At 43.2% G+C, this 18,988-nt stretch overlaps 1 protein-coding gene and 1 long non-coding RNA gene across 2 annotated transcripts; one reads left to right on the top strand and one right to left on the bottom strand.

Annotated features, from left to right (window-relative positions):
- Positions 1-162: 162 nt before the first annotated feature.
- LOC133411379 (zinc finger protein 135-like) lies at positions 163-17,109 on the bottom strand. The gene is made up of 4 exons (XM_061693695.1): positions 16,682-17,109; positions 13,984-14,394; positions 8,647-9,282; positions 163-7,609 (listed from the first exon to the last, which is right to left on the bottom strand). The coding sequence occupies exons 1-4, from the start codon at positions 16,932-16,934 to the stop codon at positions 7,149-7,151; spliced, it is 1,761 nt and encodes a 586-aa protein (XP_061549679.1). The 5' UTR covers positions 16,935-17,109; the 3' UTR covers positions 163-7,148.
- LOC133411380 (uncharacterized) lies at positions 5,613-9,632 on the top strand. The gene is made up of 5 exons (XR_009769654.1): positions 5,613-5,720; positions 7,288-7,403; positions 8,623-8,830; positions 8,956-9,009; positions 9,103-9,632. It is a non-coding gene; the product is annotated as an uncharacterized LOC133411380 (long non-coding RNA).
- Positions 17,110-18,988: the final 1,879 nt, after the last annotated feature.

Genomic DNA, 18,988 nt, shown 5'->3' with positions numbered 1-18,988 from the left:
ATAGTTGCTAATGCTAATTATTTTAAACAATACAAAATTTAAAAAAAATAAATTAAAATTATAAGTCATTAAAAATATCTACTTAATAACCTTTATTTTGAAAAGTAACAGAAAATATTTTTTAAAAAACTAATCCAAAATGCTAATGCTAACAGCAGTTCACTTAACAATTTTTTTTTTTTTTAAATTGGTTTTGTTTGAAAGTTCAACATAACAATTCCAGACGTGGTGACACACTTGGCAAATGCAATCCACTTTTGTCTACATATAAAAAGAATATAAAGAACAAAAAAAACGCGTAAATGAGCACACAGTTAAAGCTAATACATTGTAACATCATTAACAAAAAAAGTAATCAGTGGTGCTTGTGGTTTTTGTATGAAACGGCAGTCATTTGTATGGAAGCACATACTCCTTGTTAGACATAAGGCGTAACAATCACATTTAATGCCTCTTCTCGAACAAATTTTCTTTAAAAAAAAAATAAATGGCTCAATGACACGCAACTAAATGAAATGCAACCACTTCTCCACAACATTCAGTGTGAGTGACCACAGGAAGGCCACAATGAATGCATGTTTAATGTAAAACAAACAGCAGTGGTTCGAAACAAAAGGAAAATAGTTCCTCAACTACTTTTATGTTACATTGGGGCAAATACTGGACTGATTTTAAGTTCTTGTAGGGACACACAAGCCGACATGTAAAAAGTGCAAGAACACTATTTGTTTTGAAGTATGACGGATGCTAGACTTTTGAGGTAGCTGGGAGGTAGCGTGAGCTCCATTTCCGAACAAGCATGCTGTGAGTATTTTATTAACCCCTCATGCATCATCTGTACAAATTATGCCTTTTTTGTTGACTTTCATGTCTTTCATTAAAGACAAACCATTCAAAAACAAAGACAAGAGGGCTGAAATTTTAGCCAGAGTTTTAACATGTATAACTTCAAAATGTCACCATAATGCAATTTAAAAAAATGTATTCATAGGAGCTGCTAATTGACTATACGCAGGAGTTAAAATTTGAATATTTTGGCTCATTGACTCCCATTATAAATCCTATTTTTCAATATACTGTATACTTGATGTGTTATAATGCTTTTCCCGTGACAATGGCATAAGTTCAAATTCCACACAGGCGGGGCCGGGATTTGAACCCCGATCCTCAGAACTGTGAGGCAGATGTGGACAAAATGTGTTTTTTATGTTACTAATAAGTTTTATTTCCCCAAAATACAAAGTATTTCTGTTCAGATTCATAACTGCACAGAAAGACAGCGTGCTTGTGAAATTCAACCATTTTCTGGCAAAGCTCTTCTGCAAATTCAAGTGTTATGATTTGAAATCCTGCACTACCATTGGTCAAGAGATGAGCTTTCATGAACTCACTTTATGCAGTGTGTATTCGTGCATGTACATGTGCACATGCCTATGCATGTGCGCGCACGCCTAGATCAAAGGAGGCTTTGCCCCAAACTCAAAAATGGTTGTTGTTATTGAAGTTTGAACTTCAACTCTTATTGGTCGGTTTGAATGGATACCCTCCTATCGGTTGAGGGCCTTCCAGGTCCACTAAAAGCTCATCAGTTTGGGGAGCTCACTTTCACACCAGCAGCCATGGAGCGAACGCTTTTAGTAGAAGATGCACGTCAAGCTCTACTGCAAGAATCCTCAGAGGATGAAACTTTTCTCCCTGAATGCTCTTCGTAGACCTCAGAGGACACCTCCGATGAGAACTTCACCTTGCAACTTTGCAGCTCATAAGAAGAGGAGGTCGCCACATGTTGCTCAAAGAATAGGACAATCCTGCGGTCTCCCACAAATGAGGTGGCAAGGCATTTTGTCCCCCCTTCCATTCCGACCCCCGGCCCAACACAGTATGCAATGGCCAGGATCAGAAACCCCGAGACTGCATTCACCCTTTTTTTTTTTTTTTAACAAGGACATTTTGAGGCACATCCAGGACATGAACAACTTGCTCGGCCACAGGTCAGTCACTGGTTGGGTCAGCCTGGATGAGGAAGACCTGGGGCCTCATGTACAAACTACTAAAACATGGCGTACGCTCAAATCCAGGAAACGTCGTACGCACAAAAATATCCAGATGTATGAATGTGTGCGTACGCATGAATCCAAGCACATTTCCTTCGTACATTCCAATCAACGTGGAAATGAGCGCACATGTTGGAGGAGCCGAACCCTCCGTGTCCACGCCCACATTAAATATGCAAACCATATTTAAATGAACCCTGCACCTGAGATCCCGATCTCTGCATGATCAGGAAAAAAACACAATAAGTAAGGTAATGAAGGAAAATAATTATTCTGAACGTGAAGTTGCTCAATGAAGTGGAGGTGCACAAGAAAATCATCTTTTGGCACTCTGGCGTTAGCAACTCGCGAAAGAGGAGTGACAGCACGTGTGCGGCTGTTAATGCTGTGCAGTCGGAACAACATACACAGGCTAACGTTAAAAAGAAGCGGTGAAACATTAAGGTGAATTTGAAGCGAAGGACAGCTGCCCACCGCCAAAGTGTGGCCAAAACAGGCGGAAAAAACGGCGCGGAGGGCCTCACCCTGTTCGAGGAGAGAATCGCTGCGACTATGGGTGACGCTGCTCTCTCACGGGTGATGGGAGGACATGGCTGACTGATCACCCCACAAGGTTAATTCCATGTATTTTTATAACTCATAAATATGTTCATACAGTAACCTACACTCAGCCCTCTGAGATAAAGGTCCATGCGTAAATGTATGTATGGTATTTGTAATAAATCTTTTGAATTCAAATAGAAGCACATCACCATATCAAAGAGGATTTCATAAACTTTGAGTCCTTTTTGATGACTCAATTTATTACTTTAATATACAGGAGAGGACACTGAAAAAAATAAAAACATTTTAGAAGAGGGGTCAATTATGTCATTTCAACACATGTTAATCATGTGCAACTGATGTACATGTTCAAATTAATTAAATTCAAATAACTTTATTAATTTTTTCAGTGTATGTGCTGGAGTCACAAGAAGCGATTGAGAGGGCAATAGGCGGCATAAATGATCACCTTGATCAATTAATAGCTGTCCTCACAAATGTCAGCGATTCATTAATACACTGGTAAACAAGTGAATTCAGAGTCCTTGCTTCTTTTACATTCTTGAAATCAATTGTTGCCTGGCATGAATTGCTCATCAGTGCTAATTGTTCATGTCTCTGATGTGCAGATTTATTATAACAGTTTCCCAGCATCACTTCGAAGTGTCGCCAAAGCACCAACACGTGCGTACGCCAGCCATGAAGTTGGCGTGAGGCACCGCACATTTCCACGGTCATGTCACTCTTGATACAACTGAACTTTGCCGTGAAAAAGAACGGACGCCACGTTGTTGTGCGTACGCACCTTTTGTACATGAGGCCCCTGGCGGTGCTTATCCTGACGGGTACGTATAAATCAAAGCATGAGGAAACCGTGAGCCTGTGGGGGAAGGAAACCGGACGGCCCATGTTTGTGGCATCAATGTCGCATGGACGATTTTGCCAAATAAACCGTACCCTGCGGTTTGATGACAGACTCTCCCGGCCACAACGTTATCGACATCGATGCCCCAAATGATCAACCTGGGGAGAGATGTATGTGTGGATGAGCATTTGGTCTCTTTTGGGGGCCACTGCTCATTCAAACAATACATGCATTCAAAACGAGAAGCCATCCCTTCAGGGGAGCTTCTGCCTACTGTATGGTCCAGCAACCCCGCCATGAGCAGGGACAACATGAGGAGCAGCAGCCCCACCCAGGACCCTCAGCCAAGCGAAAGCAATGTAGCCTGTGCCCAAAACCACTGAGGGCTTCAAATACATGTTTAAAATGTGGTAACTTTATCTGCAAAAAAAATACATGAAGCCCGTTTGTGGTAAATGTTTGAATTAGATGTAATATAAAGTGGAGGGGGAAAAAAGTTATTATTTCATGTTCTTTCATTGTTTCATTAGTTGTTTTTTTAACTTGTTTGTTTTGATTTGTTCATAAGTTCTTACTTCATCAAAATTAATGTTATGATTTATTGACTTATTCAAGGCTCTAATTATCTCAGATCAAATATTCCACTTTGAATATATATATATATATATTTTTTTTTAATATAGCATATTTAGAGTTACGGTCATAACGCAATACTGCTTTTATTGTCGATAGAGGCCATCAAAAAATAAAAACTATATATCTATGGATAGGTCTGATGCCATTGATCATAATGAGGAGTTGAAAGTAAACCAAATATTTATGACTTACTTATAACATTTAAAAGCCTGAACCATATTTTGTCTCAAAATTACTCCTACGTATGTATTGTGATTATGATGCATGAGGGTTAAATTATTTAATAACCCCAATTCCAATGAAGTTGGGACATTGTGTAAAACGAATACAATGATTTGCAAATACTTTTCAACATATATTAAATTGAATACAGAACAAGGACAAGATATTAAATGTTGAAACTGATGAATGTTACTGCTTTTTTGCAAATATTCATATTTCAATTTGATGCCTGCAACGCATTCCAAAAAAGCTTGCACATGGGAAACAAAAGACTGGGAAAGTTGAGGAATGCTACAAAACAAAAAACAAAACCTGTTTGGAACATTCCACGGGTGAACAGGTTAACTCGAATCAGGTGAGAGTCACGATTGGGTGTAAAATGAGCATGAAAAAGCTCAGTTGTTCATAAGCAAGAAAGGGGCAAGGTTTACCACTTTGTGAACAACTGCATGAGCAAATAGGTCAACATTTTAAGAATGTTTCTGAAAGTACATTTGCAAGGAATTTAGAGAGTTCATCGTCTACGGTCCATAATATCACCAGAAGATTCAGAGAATCTGGATAACTCTCTGCATGTAAGCGGCAAGGCCGAAAACCCACCCTGAATTTCAGCAAGACAATGCCAAGCAACATTCTGCACGTGTTGTAACACTGCAAATTCGTAGTAAAAAAGTATGAGACCTGTCTCTCACAAAATATGACAATGGAGATCCCGAGCTGTTCAGCAACTGAAGTTGCACATTAGGCAAAAATGGGAAAGAATTCCATCTACAAAGCTTCAACAATTAGTGTCCTCAGTTCCCAAACGCTTATTGAGTGTTGAGAAAAAGAGAGTCGGTGATGTACACAGTGGTAAACATGCCCCTGTCCCAGCTTTTTTGGAACGTGTCACACGCGTCAAATTCAAAATGATTGAATATTGGCAAAAATAACAAAGTTAATCAGTATGAACATTAAATGTTGTCTTTGTAGTGTATGCAATTGCATATAGGATGAAAAGGATTTGCAAATCATTGTATTGTTTTTTCTTTACAATTTACACAACATCCCAACTTCATTTGAATTGGGGTTTGTAACAATGTGGATTATTCGTTGTCATTCTGTTTATTTCTATTGTGCAAAGTGGCAGCGTCGAAAAATTTGTAGCATGTTCAGTTACATAGATATGTATCGTAGATGTTCTTTGACAGGATTATTTCCGTTTGTTTCTATTATGCAAGGTAGCAGTTTCTGTAAAATTGAAGCTTCTTTAGCTAGACTAGATTTTTTTTGTGTCACGGACTCTTTTCGGATGTGGTTTATATGTGGCCGTGTGAGACTGAGTGTTATCTGTAGTCGTTTTGTTGACTCCTATTGTGCAAGGTGGTGCTTTCCACAAGCTGTACCATCTCCAGTAACAGGTATGCATTGTGTTTCTCATTTACTAAATAAAAGTAGGGCTGTGAATTTCAAAATAAGAGCAAGTAAATAAAAAGAAAGTATTATGTGTTCAAATGAAGTGCTTAACTTCAGAATAATTATTTGAAAAAACTAACAAAATACAGATAATGCATTTTACATAGGTTGAAGGGTTTAAAAAAATTTTGAGGTCAACTTTGGGGGTGCGTGTTATACACTAGTGTGCATTATACACGAGAAATTACAGTAGTTGTTAGTTGTCAAAGCCTTTACTATGGCATCCAATTGTAATGGAGGTGACAAAAGGAAGCGTAGTAATCTTAGCATTGCTGACAAATTGGAATTTATTAAGAAGTTGGAGTCGTGAGTTTCCGTGGCCAAAGTAAGTGAGGAACACGGTATACAAAAACAAACTGTAAGTGACAAGTAGGAGAGTAAGGGAAACAACTCCAAGCTTTTACAGTGAAATTTGATGTGGATCCTACCAAAGATAAGAAAGGTGTTGTATATAAGCGTAAGTACATGAACGTGTGTTAAAGTAGGGACTTGGATATAGCTGTTTATAAGTGGTAACATGCAACAGCACATTCGTGGCAGTATCAGACCATCACAGCAATGTTTAAAGGTCAATTTGAATAAACTTCACAACTTTTTAAACATTTTCGTTTTTACATTTATTTACAATAATTTTGTACTGCACTGGGTGTTTTTAGGCCATGAAAAAAAAGTGCTTCAAATTAAGAGACAAACAGCTTTAACGGACGACCGCTCCCCGTTAGTCCATTAATTCAAGGTTTTGCTGTATTTCTATTGGGCAAGATGACGGTTCTCAATAATGACTGTTAAGTAACACTAAATCTTATGAAACGACATTGCTCGCGCATGAGCCCGTACATGACGTGGACATTTTTGGCGTGTGGATTATTTGTCGTTGTTAAAGTTCCTACGACCGCTGCTTATTTATATTGTGCAAGGTGGCAGTTGCTGTAAGTTTGAAGCTTCTTTAGCTACAGTATAGGCTTTTTTGTGCCTCAGAGTCTTTTTGAGTGTGGATTGTGTTATCGGTAATAATTTTGTTGATTTCTATTGTGCAAGGTGGCACTTTCGAACACGTTTTACCCTCTGCAGTTTCATAGACATGGTAGATGCCCCACCACCACCCAAAATACCTCCACGTAACCGCTGTATTTGATGTGGATTTGTTTGACTGTGGATTATTGGAAGTTCTGTTCTTTTTTTTTTTTTCTTCTATTGAGCAACGTGACAGTTATCATCAACAACTGGCAGAATGAGTGATCGCATTTTCCTACCATTTATTCAATGAAGCGATGGAAAGTGCAGTTTCCATCGCCAGTTGCTGTTTAATTGTCACTGCAAAGATGGAAATGAGATGAGCTCAAAGACACAAAAAGGACGTCAAACGTTTTTTCCTACTGGTGGGCTTTCATGTGCAGCTGCAGTTTGTCTGTGTGGTCGAAGCCCTGACCGCAGACGTCGCACTTGAACAATGTTTCGCTTTTGCATTGGTGCCTCTCGAAAAGATGGTACGAGTCAAAACTTTGCCCGCAGGCGGAACAGATGTAGCAGTTTTGAGTCGAGTCCGAGGACGGCAGACCGAAGTCTAGGATGGTCCCATCCTCGTGCGCTGCCATTCCTACCTGCGAGAACGGATCAAGCATATCCAGGTAGGGCAGCTCGCCATTGGCGGAGTAATCCCGCCACTCACCGGGTTCTAAATAGGCATTGCTCTCTCCCGCCTCTCCGTACGGGCGATCGGTCACTGTGTCGCCCAAAGCCGCCGGTCCTTGCTCGGGATCGGTCGCCGACTGCGGGCAAGTGTCGAGTATCGGGCACATGAGGGGGTGTGGCCCCTGTACTTCCTCGGTCTTGTCTGGAAACAAACATGAAAGCAACACAATTAAATTCCCCTCTTTTTGTGTGAAATTCAGGTTTGTAAACTGCTGTAATGACCAACAGATCCCAGTAGGCAGCGCCGTTGCATTGATTTGGATTTGCAGTGTGTGAGAAAAGATGACGCAGTTCATGGAGTGAATGACAAATGCCATGTAAAAAAGCCACTGAGGGTGAACTTGAGCCATGCAGTGAGTCAATGTCACTAATGGTGTGTTTCTTACTGGCATAATTGTAAATAAATTATAATTTTGTCATTTAAAAAAAATATATATATATATTTGCGTCAAAGTCACTGTTCGGCTTGACGTATTTGTGTTTTTGGTGAAGCCAACACGTTCTAAAGAATGGAAAAAGATCAGTCAAAATGCTCTAAAATGGATGGCAATATGGAAACTGAAAACGGCTATGCAGTAAACAGTAGGATTGCAGTTGACAAATATAAACGTCCACGGCAGTGAATGAGTTCATATAGTACTCATGTAGTTCACTTGTGCAACGTGATGATTATCCATAATTAACTGGCAAGAGGAACCATCACATGAATTGCAGGATGCATACAATGCCTAATATCCGTCAAGGACTATTTTTGTGACAATTTCTATTGTGCAAGTTGGTGGTCATCCTCAATAAGTGGCATGGACCAATTTCATTAACATAATTATTAATTGGTAAATATAGTAATCACGGCTGGATTGCTGTAATGGACTTGGCTTTGGAGTCAGCCAGTCCTTCCTCAATCTCAAGTGGGTCCAGAATGCTGCTGCTCACCTCTTAACGGGAGCACAAAACTCTTGTCCTGGAATCCTTCCACCAATTAGACATACACATTAGAGTCTATTCTAAGAGTTTGCCTAACCCTAAATGGTCTCACCCTGCCTTACTTCCATAATCAAATTGAGTTGAGTTGAATTGTACATGGGACCGAGCATGATGTAGACTTCTTTTGGGGGACTACGGATCCTTTCGAGTCGTCTATTTCTCTTGTGCAAGGTGGCTGTTTATGCTGACCCGTACCGTTCCTGTGTGTCTTCATGTGGCACTTGAGGCTGGACTTCTGGTTGAAGCACCGTCCGCAGATGTGGCATCCGTAGGGCTTCTCGCCCGTGTGGATGCGCAGGTGTCGCTCCAGGTGGCCGGCGCGCACAAACATCTTACCGCAGTATGAGCAGAAGAAACACTTCTTGGGCCGGGACCCCTGGTAAAAGGAACCGGAGCCGTTTCGAGGGCGGCCGGACGGCTCCCACTGCGGACCGTGGGGGCCGGCGGCAGCGCGAGGGTACGCCAGCTGCGATGACATCACGTTGTTGTTGTTTTCTCCGTAAGGCTTTGGAGGGAAGTCGAAGGTGCTGCAAGAGGCTTCAACGTGAGGCGGGATAAGTTGAGCTACTGCCGCACTATTCTGTGGTGACCGATCATTTGTTCCGTCACGTAAACTTGGTGACTTCTGCTTGTCCGCCGCTTCCCTTTCAGGCTGCATCACGCTCTCCTCAACAGGTTCCGACTTGATCGTTGGCGTGCGGGACAATTCCGGACGGTTGGTGGAAACACGCTCGGCTGTGGAAGTGATGTCTCCCTCTGCTGGACGACGGCTGTCGGTGCTCGGATGCTTTGATGGGTACCCTTGGATGTCAGCTGGTGCTGACTGAAGACCTGCAAGGAGAGATCAATAAATGGAGAACAGAACCCAGCCAAGGGAGAAGATTTCTGCAACAGTGTCCATTTTCATACAGCCACACGGCATCCCACAATCCGAAAAGTAGGGATGGGCCAGTACCGATACTAGGTATCGATATCAGGCCTTATTTCAAAGTAATGGGTACTCATTAGGGCTGCACGATATTGGAAGAAAATTACATGGTGATTTTTTTTCAACCTGCGTGAAATAATACAGGATCAGTGTTGGGAAAGTTCATTTTCTATGCGAACTAGTTCAAAGTTCAGTTTATCGTTCCAAAAATAATAATGACATAATAAATAAATAATTCCAAATTTTGAACTAAGTTCACCGGTCCAAAAACGAACTAGTTCAAAGTGTTTTTTCGATATGTTGCTCATGGGCTGTTACCCTCAAAATACTGGCATTTCATTTCTCCATTGTTGCCACCCATTCAGTCCACAGTAGTAGCCAGCTGCAGCTTTCACCCTACAATCTCAAAAACCTCAGGACAAACTTGTTGCTTGAATGGTCTTTTTTAAATAAGGAATTAAAACAAAGACAGGACTTTTGTCCTTAATGGGCAAACAAAAACACGCAATACAGTATGACAGTGCCTAGGCTTGGAATCGAGCCGACTCAAGAGTGAATACTCGTACTGGTATCGGTCCGAAAAAAAACAACTGGTATCAAACATCCTTAAAGCTGAAATTCCCAACCTTTTTTTTGTTAAAAAAAATATTTTCAAGCAAGCCAATACTAGCGATGACAAAATGCTGATTAAGCCTACATCATAGGTGTCAAACTCAAGGCCCGGGGGCCAGATGCACCCTGCCATATCATTTTATGTGGCCCGTGAAAGCAAATCATGCTGGTCAACTTCTGTGATTTTTGCTAAAATATGAAGCCGAATTCCTAATTGTCATAATAAACAAAAATTATATTGCATTTTTCTATTACCAAACCCTTCTTCTACAGTACCTTAAACAATACTTGAACAAACTATTATCCTTGTCTTCTGATTTCAAAACTAGTTATCCCTCAATTTGTTGTGTAATGGTAATAATATGATTTGGTGATTAAACATTTCACTGTTCTAACGGCCCTCTGAGGGAAATCGTAACTACAATGCAGCCCGAGACAAAAATGAGTTTGACACCCCTGGCCTACACCATATCGAAGCGATGGACCGCTTTGTTGTAATGCTGAATTACAGCAGTAGGGAGCGCCAAAAATCATGGATTCTTCAAAAATCAAAAGGACTCTTCACGACAAATAATGTATTGGTGTTCTTCTATCCAAGCCAGTGATGTATAGTGACAGGCAGAACCATTAAATGCTCTTCCACTAAATGCCAAGAGATCCTTCTTTTCCTTTCGGCTTGTCCCTTTAGGGGTCGCCACAGCGCGTCATCCTTTTCCATGTAAGCCTATCTATCTCCTGCATCCTCCTCTCGAACACCAACTGCTCTCATGTCTTCCCTCACGACATCCATCAACCTTCTCTTTGGCCTTCCTCTAGCTCTCTTTCCTGGCCGCTCCATCCTCATCATCCTTCTACCAATATACTCACTATTTCTCCTCTGGACGTGTCCAAACCATCGAAGTCTGCTCTCTCTAACTTTGTCTCCAAAACATCAAACCTTTGCTGTCCCTCTGATGAGCTCATTTCTAATTTCTATCCAACCTGGTCACTCCGAGAGCGAACCTCAACATCTTCATTTCCGCCACCTCCAGCTCTGCTTCCTGTTGTCTCTTCAGTGCCACTGTCTCTAATCCGTACATCATGGCTGGCCTCACCACTGTTTTATAAACTCTGCCCTTCATCCTAGCAGAGACTCTTCTGTCACATAACACACCTGACAGCTTCCTCCACTACTCTTTCCCATAACTTCATTGTGTGGCTCATCAACTGTATTCCTCTATAGTTCCCACAGCTCTGCACATCACCTTTGTTCTTAAAAATGGGCACCAGCACACTTTTCCTCCATTCCTCAGGCATGTTCTCACGTGCTAGAATTCTATTGCATAAGCTGGTCAAAAACTCCACAGCCACCTCTCCTAGATGCTTCCATACCTCCACAGGAATGTCATCAGGACCCACTGCCTTTCCATTTTTCATCCTCTTTAATGCCTTTCCAACTTCCCACCTTACTAATTATTACCACTTCCTGGTCCACCACACTTGCCTCTTCTACTCTCACTTCTCTCTCATTTTCCGCATTCATCAACTCCTCGAAGTATTCTTTCCATCTAGCTAGCACACTGCTGGCACCAGTCAACATGTTTGCATCTCTATTCTTAATCACCCTAACCTGCTGCACATCCTTCCCATCTCTATCCCTCTGTCTGGCCAGCCTGTATAGATCCTTTTCTCCTTCTTTAGTGTCCAACCTGCCATACATGTCATCATATGCCTCTTGTTTGGCCTTTGCCACCTCTACCTTTGCCCTGTGTCGTATCTCAATGTATTCCTTTCGCCTCTCCTCGGTCCTCTCAGTGTCCCATTTCTTTTTAGCTAACCTTTTTCCTTGTATGATTTCCTTTACTGTGAGGTTCCACCACCAAGTCTCCTTCTCTCCTTTCCTGCCAGATGATACACCAAGTACTCTCCTGCCTGCCTCTCTGATCACCTTGGCTGCAGTGGTCCAGTCTTTTGGAAGCTCCTCCTGTGGACCGAGAGCCTGTCTCACCTCTTCCCGAAAAGCTGCACAACACTCGTCCTGTCTCAGCTTCCACCACATGGTTCTCTGCTCTGCCTTTGTCTTCCTAATCTTCCTTCCCACCACCAGAGTCATCTTACACACCACCATCCTATGCTCTCTAGCCACACTCTCCCCTACCACAACCTTGCAGTTGGTAACCTCCTTCAGATTACATCGTCTGCACAAGATGTAATCCACCTGCGTGCTTCTACCGCTACTCTTGTAAGTCACACTATGTTCCTGCCTCTTCTGGAAAAAAGTGTTCACTACAGCCATTTGCATCCTTTTTGCAAAGTCTACTACCATCTGTCCCTACAAGTTCCTTTCCTGGATGCCGTACTTACCAGTCACTTCTTCATCACCCCTATTTACTTCACCAACACGTCCATTACAATCTGCACCAATCACGACTCTCTCTCTGTCTGGGATGCTCAGAACTACTTCGTCTAGCTCCTTCCAGAATTGCTCTTTCACCTCTTAGGTCACATCCTACCTGTGGGGCATAGCCACTAATCACATTATACATAACACCCTCAATTTCAAGTTTCAGCCTCATCACTCGATCTGATACTCTTTTCACCTCCAAGTCATTCTTAGCCAACTCTTCTTTTAAAATAACCCCGACTCCATTTCTCTTCCCATCTGCACCACGGTAAAATAATTTAAACCCTGCCCCTAAACTTTTAGCCTTACTGCCTTTCCACCTGGTCTCCTGGACACACAATATATCAACCTTTCTCCTAATCATCATGTCAACCAATTCCTGAGATTTTCCTGTCATAGTCCCAACATTCAAAGTCCCCACATTCAGTTCTAGGCTCTGTGCTTTCCTCTTCTCTTTCGGCCGAAGAACCCGCTTTCCACCACTTCTTCTTCTTCTTCGACCCACAGTAGCTGAATTTCCAACGGCGCCCTGCAGGGTGACGGCGCCGGTGGCGGACGTTGTTAACCCGGGCCAAGACCGATCCGGTATGGAATTCTTTTGATGAACGCTCATATTTGTTTGGCAATGTTTTAAACCGGATGCCCTCCCTGACGCAACCCTCTGCATTTATCTGGGCTTGGGACCGGCCTACAGTTTGCACTGGCTTGTGCCCCCCATAGGGCTGCAAGAGATCCAATTACTGTATTTTTCAGACTATAAATCGCAGTTTTTTTTTATAGTTTGATCAGGGGTGCAATTTATACTCCGGAGCAACTGATATGTGAAATTATTAACACATTATTATATAATCTCACGTTGTTTTTACACTGACAACCGCAAGAGGGCGCTCTAGGCCTGTGTATCTGTACCTGCTCCTGCTGTACCTCTGAAAATTGATCATTTCAACATTAGTGGTAACTGATAAAAACAACTGTGAAGGACTGACCAAAAATGGCATCGAAAAGAAAATCATTCTGCAGATTAAAAACTGCAAGTAGTGAAATATGCAGCCGAAAACGGTAATCGAGCAGCAGAAAGTAAGTTTGGAGTGAGCAAGAAACTTCTAAGGGACTGGCAAAAAACGGAGGTTACTCTTACTGAAATGAAGAAAACAAAAAATGCTCGTTGCGGGCTAAACGCTAGGTGGCCACAGCTAGAGGAACGAGTTCGCACATGGGTGCTTGAACAACGTGCTAAATTGTTTTTCAAGATGAAATTTCTGTTCTTGGTGTTTGATTTTATCAAATAAATTTCCCCCCAAAAATGCGACTTATACTCCAGTGCGACTTATATGTTTTTTCCTTCTTTATTATGCATTTTTTGGCTGGTGCGACTTATACTCCGGACTGACTTATAGTCCGGAAAATACGGTAACTGAGTAAGTAAATTGAGACCAGATCATCATCACCGTCACAGGAAACGTCATATTCCACACACTGCCTCTGTTACAGTTGTGATACTACGTCAGAGAAGGCGGAACATTTCAAAGTAGTCCACCCATTCCGTGCCTTTCACAGACAACAGGGAGACGGGATAAAAGTCGATGAAAAAATGTCGCTTGTCACTTACATCTCTGATGGATCTTGGTGTGCTCTTTGAGGCTGCACTTCTGGTTGAAGCGTCTCCCGCAGATGTCACAGCGGTACGGCTTTTCTCCTGTGTGGATCCTCTTGTGCCGCTCCAGGTTTCCGGAATGCTCAAAACATTTCCCGCAGAAGGGACAGGCGAAACCCCGCTTGAACATCAGCCGGTTGACCATCCGCCGCCGCATGCTGCTGTACAGCTGGCGGTGTGGCCCGCGGCCAGCCGCTCCCGTTTGCCGGATGCCCGCTGGAACATCAATCTGGTTTTCACCGAGTCTTTCCGTCGATGGTTCGGGTTGACCGCATGCCGCCTGTTCCGCGGGTTCGCACTTCACCGCCACTTCAACGTTGGCAAAGTCGCTTTGGAGCTTTTCGGGCCTCTCAGCCTCAGCGCCCCCTGTGGACATTCAAGAAAACAGCAGATTTTGAAATTATTTTCCTGTGTCCTTTACACAAAACAGAACCCAGCCAACGGTGATATTGCCTGAAATTTCACACCCCTGTCCGAGCATTACAGTATTTCCTTTTACACAAGCGTTGTCCTGCCTCTGTTATGGCTCTGATATCGTCTCCCCGCGACTTGACCTCGGATAAGCGGTAGAAGATGGATGGATGGATGGATGGATGGTTTACAAAAACGTATGTACAATTGACTGCCACTTGCTGAAAGAACGGGCATATGAAAATGTGAAACCTTATATGGTACAGTGGAAGAAGAAGAAGCCCCCTTTGGAATTTCTTACATTTCTGCAGAAATTGGTCACAAAATGCAGTCTGGTCATCTAAAATCACAAGAATAAACAGTCTGCTTGGACTTATACCACACCAAAAAATTACAGGTTTTCATATTTTTATAGAGCATAACATGTCAACAGGGAGGGAAAAGTAAGTGAACCACTGGATTTAAAATCTGTTTGACCCTCCTTTGGCAGCAATAACCTCAACCTAACATTTCCTGTAGTTGCAGATCAGACATGCACACCTATCAGGATACATTTTTGGCCATTCCTCTTTACAAAACTGTTGCCGTTCAGCAATATTCCTGGGATGTCGATTTCAATCGGGTTACCGTCACGACCTTGACTGGGCCACTCCAGAACATGTATTTTCTTCTTCTGAAGCCATTCTGTTGTTGATTTGCTTCTGTGTTTTGGATCTTTGTCCTGTTGCAACACCCATCCTCTTTTGAGCTTTAACTGTGGGAACAGATGGCCTCAAGCTCTTCTGAAAAATATCTTGATAAACATGTGAATTCATTTTTCCATTGATGATAGCGAGCTGTCCAGGCCCTGAGTTTGGAAGCACGCCTATACCATGATGCTCCCTCCTCCATGCTTCACAATTGGGATAAGGTTTTGATCTTGGTGTGATGTGTAATTTTTCCTCCATGCGTGACAGTGTCTGTTCCTCCCACACAATTCAAATATGGTTTCAACTGTCCACAAGAATATTTTGCCAATAGTGCAGTGGAATATTCAGGTACTCTTAAGCAAACTTCAAACGTGCAGCAATGTTTTTTTGTTGTTGTTTTGGTTTTTTTACATCAACGGCTTCCTCCTTGGTGCTATTCTTCTTTAATGTATAGTGGATTTGTCAACAGAGATGTTGGCATGTGCCAGTGATTTCTATAAGTCTTCAGCTGGCACTCTAGGGTTCTTTTTTTTTTTACCTCATTGAGCATTCTGCGCTGTGCTCCTACAGTCATCTTTACAGGACAGCCACTCAGTACTGAACTCCATTTATAGACAATTTGTCTAACCATGGACTGGTGATCGTCAAGACTTTGAGACACTTTTTTAACCTTTTCCAAACTTATACAAGTTTATATATAAAGTCCTGACCTCAACCCGATTGAGATGCTGTTGCATGACCTGAAGAGAGCTATTCACTGTTGAACTGCAACCGTTTTATAAAGAGGTTGGTCCATAATTCATCCTGACCGTTGTGCACATTTCATCTGGAACTACAGGAAACTTTTTGTTGCGGTTATTGCTGCCAAAGGAAGGGCAACTAGTTATTAAATTTAAGGGTTTTCACACAGAGCCATGTAGGTTTGGATTTTTGATTTTTTTGGGGGCATTTTTGCAAAACTGCATTTTGTATTTAATTGAGTTGTCTTTGACTAATATTTAAATTTGTTTTAAGATGGGAAACATATAGGCGTGGCAAAAATATAAGAAATCAGGAAGGGGGTAAACACTATCACACTAATGTAAATTTGGACCGATTTGCGACATGTGGCATAAACTCCTTAAACCATATCCAATTCTTAAAAACTTGGGCTCATTTTATTTGAGTTTCTATACTCTATCCAATGGCATCATCTATTTTGATATACAGGTGGTTTGAAATTTTTAGTAACACACCAACGAGGGATCACTTATTTTTTCCCTCCGTCCTGTGAATGTTTACACGTCATTTTCAGTAAAAACACAAAACCATATATATGTTTGTGTGGTATTAGTTGAAGCAGACTCTGTTTATCCTTGTGGTTTAGATAAGGATCAGACCACATTCTATGAGCAATATACGCAGAAATTTTAAAAGTTCCAAAGGGTTCAAATACTTTTGTAATTATCACTGCGCATGCTTCAAGAACAACACCATCAACAATAACACAATCCAATTTAGCCAAGTCGGGTGGGGTGCACTCCAGCCCGGGTCCACCGTCCAAGCTCACCCACCTCGGGGATGCTGATGCTGATGCTGTTGTGCTTTCCGCAGGCTGTCCGCCGCGCGATGGGCGGCTCTTAGCTCGCCGTGCAGCACCTCCACGCTGCTCCTCAGCCGCCGGATCTCGTGTTCTCGCTGGGTCACCTCCAGGCGCAGCACCACCATGCCGTCCTCCACCACTTTGGTGATCTGCGCCGCGGCGGCATTGCACAGGGCGGTGATGATGGAGCCGATCTGTCTGTGGAGAGCCGCGCCATTCGACATGATGATGGCAAGAGTGGCCCGGCAAAAACCCCGCAAACAATAGCCTCGACCACTGGAGAAAGGTTACACTTTGGCGGGGTGGTTGAATTTGCTCAGCGCTGGCATCGTGCGTGCTGCTCTACGCTAGCTAACTTGCTAATTGGTGTAAACACAACAGTGTAGCCTGGGCCGGAAATCGTGGTGCCTGTAGTACCGTAAAGCAGCTACCAACGACGTAACGCTAGTTGCTGTAAACACCCATAGATAAAAATACATTAGAGTAAGCCTCGGCAGGATGAGGGCATGCACACTTAGCCGCCATCTTGAACTTAGACTCCCAGTCATTTCTTCCATTCACTTGTAATGAGGTAAATTTGTTTGTTTGGCTCCAGTGAATTAATCAAAAATTAAATCGTTGGGTTCTTAACCGATTTTGACACGAATCAGACATGCAGTTGTGATACATGACATTTTATAATCATGGGTTTCATGAGAAATTACTTCGTTTACATTCATGTCGCATCTGAAGTACGAAGGTGCCGAAGTATAGAAGGTGGTTTATGGTTGCACAAATGAGAGCAATACGAGAGCTATCCACCCATCCATTTTCAACCGCTTATCCGAGGTTGGCTCGCGGGGGTAGTAGCTTGAGCAGGGACGCCCAGACTTCCTCTCTCCAGCCACTTCATCCAGCTCTTTCGGGGGGATCCCAAGGCGTTCCCAGGCCAGCCGAGAGACGTAGTCTCTCCAGCGTGTCCTGGGTCGTGCCCGGGATCTCCTCCCGGTGGGACGTGCCCGGAACACCTCACCGGGGAGGCGTCCGGGCGGCATCCGAATCAGATGCCTCAGCCACCTCATCTGGCTCCTCTCGATATGGAGGAGCAGCGGCTCTACTCTGAGATCCTCCCGGATGACCGAGCTTCTCACCCTATCTCTGAGGGAGAGCCCGGACACCCTGCGGAGAAAACTCATTTCGGCCGCTTGTATCCGGGATCTCGTTCTTTCGGTAACGACCCAGAGCTCGTGACCTTAGGTGAGTGTAGGAACGTAGATCGACCGGTAAATTGAGAGCTTCGCCTTTCGGCTTAGATCCTTCTTTACCACAACGGACCGATACAAAGTCCGCATCACTGCAGACGCTGCACCGATCCGCCTGTCGATCTCCCGTTCTATTCTTCCCTCACTCGTGAACAAGACCCCAAGATACTTGAACTCCTCCACTTGGGGCAGGATCTCATCCCCGACCCGGACCTCATCCCCGACCTGGACCTCGTCCCCTTTTCCGACTGAGGACCATGGTCTCTGATTTGGAGGTGCCGATTCTCATCCCAGCCGCTTCACACTCGGCTGCGAACCGCTCCAGTGAGAGTTGGAGATCACGGCTTGATGAAGACAACAGATCCAGATCATCTGCAAAAAGCAGAGATGCAATACCGAGGCCACCAAACCGGACCCCCTTTGCGCCACAGCTGCGCCTTGAAATTCCTTCCATAAAAGTTATGAACAGAATCGGTGACAAAGGGCAGCCTTGGCGGAGTCCAACCCTCACCGGGAACGAGTCCGACTTACTGCCGGATATGCGGACCAAACTCTGACCCGGTCGTACAGGGACCGAACAGCCCGTATCAGGGGGTTCGGGACCCCATACTCCCGAAGCACCCCCCACAGGACTCCCGAGGGACACGGTCGAACGCCTTCTTTAAGTCCACAAAACACATGTAGACTGGTTGGGCGAACTCTCATGCACCCTCGAGGACCCTGCCGAGAGCTCAGCAAAGAAAATTACCTTTCACAACTTTGAGCACTACGTTTGTCCTGAAAAATGTATTTGAGTACAAATGTAATTAATAGTCCCCCAGATAGTGAAATACTCACAGCTAAAAAATTAGGCTGTGTTTGCATAAGGGATGAAATATGAACAAGCTTTTATCTACTGGGTCTCAATTTATTTTTATTTTTTTCTAAATTGATAGCTTCAATGGATCCAGATAAGTTAACTCTTACACTCTGGAGTTGTATGGCAATGATATCAGCTTCTTCCCTCTTGCAGTCAACTTCTTAAACAGCTAACCTAC

This window comes from Phycodurus eques, chromosome 13, assembly GCF_024500275.1.
Source record: "Phycodurus eques isolate BA_2022a chromosome 13, UOR_Pequ_1.1, whole genome shotgun sequence".
NCBI classification, from domain to species: domain Eukaryota; kingdom Metazoa; phylum Chordata; class Actinopteri; order Syngnathiformes; family Syngnathidae; genus Phycodurus; species Phycodurus eques.
Note: the sequence above shows the minus strand (reverse complement) of the source record. Positions and strands in the feature narration are given on the sequence as shown.

Coding starts and splice junctions, on each gene's coding strand:
- LOC133411379 (XM_061693695.1), bottom strand. CDS start 16,934: ATGTCGAATGGCGCGGCTCTCCACAGACAGATCGGCTCCATCATCACC. Junction 14,395..16,681: donor TCAGCATCAGCATCCCCGAG/GTGGGTGAGCTT, acceptor GAATGTCCACAG/GGGGCGCTGAGGCTGAGAGG. Junction 9,283..13,983: donor CACCAAGATCCATCAGAGAT/GTAAGTGACAAG, acceptor CTCTCCTTGCAG/GTCTTCAGTCAGCACCAGCT.